This window comes from Lolium rigidum, unplaced genomic scaffold (genome assembly GCF_022539505.1).
Source record: "Lolium rigidum isolate FL_2022 unplaced genomic scaffold, APGP_CSIRO_Lrig_0.1 contig_28943_1, whole genome shotgun sequence".
Taxonomy (NCBI): Eukaryota; Viridiplantae; Streptophyta; class Magnoliopsida; order Poales; family Poaceae; genus Lolium; species Lolium rigidum.
In genome coordinates this window covers 466,276-469,756 of record NW_025900101.1, presented here as the reverse complement: position 1 = coordinate 469,756, position 3,481 = coordinate 466,276, and the positions used below count along the sequence as shown (strand labels likewise).

General features: G+C 51.2%; 1 protein-coding gene across 1 annotated transcript; it reads left to right on the top strand.

The window, feature by feature from the left end:
* The first annotated feature begins 476 nt into the window (after positions 1 to 476).
* On the top strand, positions 477 to 3,037 carry LOC124680817 (dof zinc finger protein DOF2.4-like). The gene is made up of 2 exons (XM_047215857.1): positions 477 to 1,066; positions 1,360 to 3,037. The coding sequence occupies exons 1-2, from the start codon at positions 1,004 to 1,006 to the stop codon at positions 2,599 to 2,601; spliced, it is 1,305 nt and encodes a 434-aa protein (XP_047071813.1). The 5' UTR covers positions 477 to 1,003; the 3' UTR covers positions 2,602 to 3,037.
* The last annotated feature ends 444 nt before the right edge of the window (positions 3,038 to 3,481 follow it).

Here is a 3,481-nt window from a genome sequence, read left to right as displayed (position 1 = left end):
TATCACTATGTACCTAAAGCTACCTACTCATATGCATGAGACTGTTTAGCTATACTTGCTACCTTAGGTAAGGAAGAGAGAGATTGGAAGGAGAGGGAGAGGGAGGAGGAGGGGAATTCTACACCACCACACACTACTATGCAAGTGTATGAGACCATGACTAGTAAGACCAACTTTACTGATTGATCTCTTTCATCAATATGGACATAAAGTTGCACCATGCACACATACATGCACCTGAACACCCTCAAGACAGGTTTTACTCATTTTGATAACCTCCAGCTAGCTCTCATCCACTGTTGCTAATGAACCCAGCTGCCAAGAAGTGCAAGAATTTCCAAACAGTAGAGACAGTGATCATCCATCACGCAGTCCATATCGCCACCTCCTCACGCTCCTAGGGTTTCCAACTTCCCTCATGCATAAAACCACCCATGCATTTTCTCATCACCATCTCTCTAGCTGAGACAAGGTAAGCTAGGCCAGCCGCACCCATTCATATCCACCTCACATTCTCTTCCTCGCTAAGCAATTCTCTCCTCTCTCTAGCTTCCTTCCCTCTCTCTTCCCCCATATGTTCCACATCCAATATATATATAATGCAGCCACCACCACTAAGACAAAATATAAATAAAGAAAGAACAAGCAGCTAGAGCCTCGCTCCTCCTTTTTATTCCTCTCACTTTCATTCCCCCTGTCCCTCTCTCCACTTCTCCCCCTTTCTTCCTCCTCCCTCCCTCCCCCAGCTCTCAGTTTCCTGTGAGAGGAGAGCTCCATTCTTGTGTGCAGAGAGATTGGTATAACTAGTGGGTGTTATTCTCCACCTTTAGCCACCTCCCTATCCATCCTTGCATGATCCCCTCCCCTAAAGCACCTATATACTCCCTTGCCACTCTCCCTCTCTCACAAAGAAGCAAGGAGGAACAAACAAACCGAAAAAAAGCTCGACACCAAGTAGGAAAAAGATCAAAAGAAACCAAATTCTATACCATACCACACCACCATGGTCTTTTCTTCGGTTCCCCTCTATCTTGATCCACCCAATTGGAACAACCAGCAGCAGCAGGTAACAATTCTTCTCTCGTTTCGCATGCCTTTTCTCTCCTATATGGCCGGCGGCTGGCACACACACATAGATAGATAGCTTCTTTGTGAAAAAAGCAAAACCAGCTGGGGAAATGGAGAGGAGATATTCCTCCGCTCTTTTGCGAATTAAATCTCCTTCTTGAATATACCACTATACCACCACACCCTTTAGTTACTTTGCTTTGTTAGTGTGTGTCTGATTACGATTAGCTTCTTAGCTTTGATTCTCTTTTCGTGTGTTTTGATTGAGAATTTTGACCATGGTGCTTCCAGCAGCAGCAGCACCACCATCAACTGAGCCACCATGTCCAGCTGTTTCCGAGCGCCGGCGGTGCCGGAGTGGAGGTGCAACACCAGCAGCAGCAACAGCAGCAGCACCACCAGCAGCAGCAACAGCAGCAACAACATGCACACCAACAGCACCAGCTGCCGCCGCCCGGCACGTTGATGGCTCCGCGGCCTGACAGCATGGGAGGAGGCGCGGTTGCCGTGAACAGCGGAGGTGGTGGAGGCGGCAGCGGTCCGACCAGCGGAGGCACGGCGCCGCGGCCGGGATCGATGACGGACCGGGCACGGATGGCGAAGATCCCGCAGCCGGAGCCGGGGCTCAAGTGCCCTCGCTGCGAGTCCACCAATACCAAGTTCTGCTACTTCAACAACTACTCCCTCACGCAGCCCCGCCACTTCTGCAAGACCTGCCGCCGCTACTGGACCCGCGGCGGCGCGCTCCGCAGCGTCCCCGTAGGCGGCGGATGCCGCCGCAACAAGCGCAAGTCCTCAAAGTCCTCGTCTTCCGCCGCGTCGGCCTCCGGCGCCACCACCGGCGGGACCTCGTCGTCCACCTCTTCCACCACAACAGGCGGCGGAAACAGCGGCGCCGCGGCAATAATGCCGCCTCAGGCTGGGCACGCCCAGGCACAGATGCCATTCTTTGCCTCGCTGCACCCGATGGGCAGCGGCGGCGGCGATCACTACGGCACTGGAGCGTCGAGGCTAGGGTTTCCCGGGCTGAGCTCACTGGATCCAGTGGACTACCAGCTCGGCGGCGGGGGTGCCGCGGCCGCAGCTTTGGGGATGGAGCAGTGGCGGATGCCGCAGATGCAGCAGTTCCCATTCTTTGGCCGCGCCGACGGCATGCAGCAGCAGCAAATGGCTGGCATTTACCCGTTCGACGCTGCCGCCGCCGCCGACGGCTTTGCCGTCACCGGACAGATGCTTGGCGGGGGCGGTTCCAAGCAGGTGCCGGGGTCGTCCGGGCTGATCACGCAGCTCGCCTCGGTGAAGATGGAGGATAACCAGCCGTCGAACCACGCCATGGCCAGCGCTGCCTCGGCCAGGGAGTTCCTGGGTCTCCCGGGCAACCTCCAGTTCTGGGGAGGTGGCAACAATGGCGCAGGAGGCAACGACAGTGAAGGAAGTCAGAACGGTGGCGCCATTGCTCCAGGCGGCGCCGGTGGTGGAAGCTGGGCCGATCTTCCCGGTTTCAACTCATCCTCGTCAGGGAACATAATGTGATCGACGCCATGGCCACGACTTGCACGCATGGTGGACTCGATCTCCCTGCAAAAGGTAGCCCTATATACAAGCCCTGAATTGAAGCTTAATTTTAGTCATGGCTTCCGATCGATCGAGGAAGAGCTAAGGAACGACGGAGCTGTGGTGGTTCAAGATCATTACTGATCGATCAAAATTAGTTTTATTTTGCTCTCGAGTCTTATGATGTCTCTCCATGCATGTTGTTCTTGTACCGAGTCTTAATTAGGGTTCTTCCATGGTATTATCGTCTAAGTGCTGGATTTTCTATATTCTTCGATCTCTCCTCCCGTATCATTGTAATGCACACTAATCACTAGGTTATAATTTAGTAGCTTGGTGCAATTAATGTGTCCATGGTGGAAGATTATACACTTATATATATCTATATGAGCTAGAATATTGCTAGACGCGCAAAGAGATCGAGTCTGGTGTGTGTATATTGGTGCAATTTTCATATTCATAAGTAACTTGCTTGAAATATCTCTATGCCCACTCATTATATGTGTTTCTGTGTATATGGATCAAAGTTTGGTAGTCCATAATGCATGCATGCTTGAATGACGTTTATACCATAGGTCCGTAGCCTTCATCATTTGATTGTATCAAATACGTTGATCCATCATGGTTAATTAATTAGGTAGTGTGATTGGCACTGCTTGCACCCGTTCGCTAGAAATTTTGCTTTGCCCATTTATAAAATCTAGCCTTGATCATGGTACTCGATTTTTCTTATAGGTACATGCATAATATGTCTATACCCTTTGCTGAAACATATTAATTACTAGGGTTTGTAACCAAGCTCTCCTCTGTTAACCATATTCCTATATACTATAGTCTTGCACGTAGACACTTGTATACT

Excerpts from the sequence above, each read along its gene's own strand:
- LOC124680817 (XM_047215857.1), top strand. The coding sequence starts at position 1,004 with ATGGTCTTTTCTTCGGTTCCCCTCTATCTTGATCCACCCAATTGGAAC. Across the intron at positions 1,067-1,359 it reads GGAACAACCAGCAGCAGCAG|CAGCAGCAGCACCACCATCA; the intron begins GTAACAATTCTT and ends TGGTGCTTCCAG.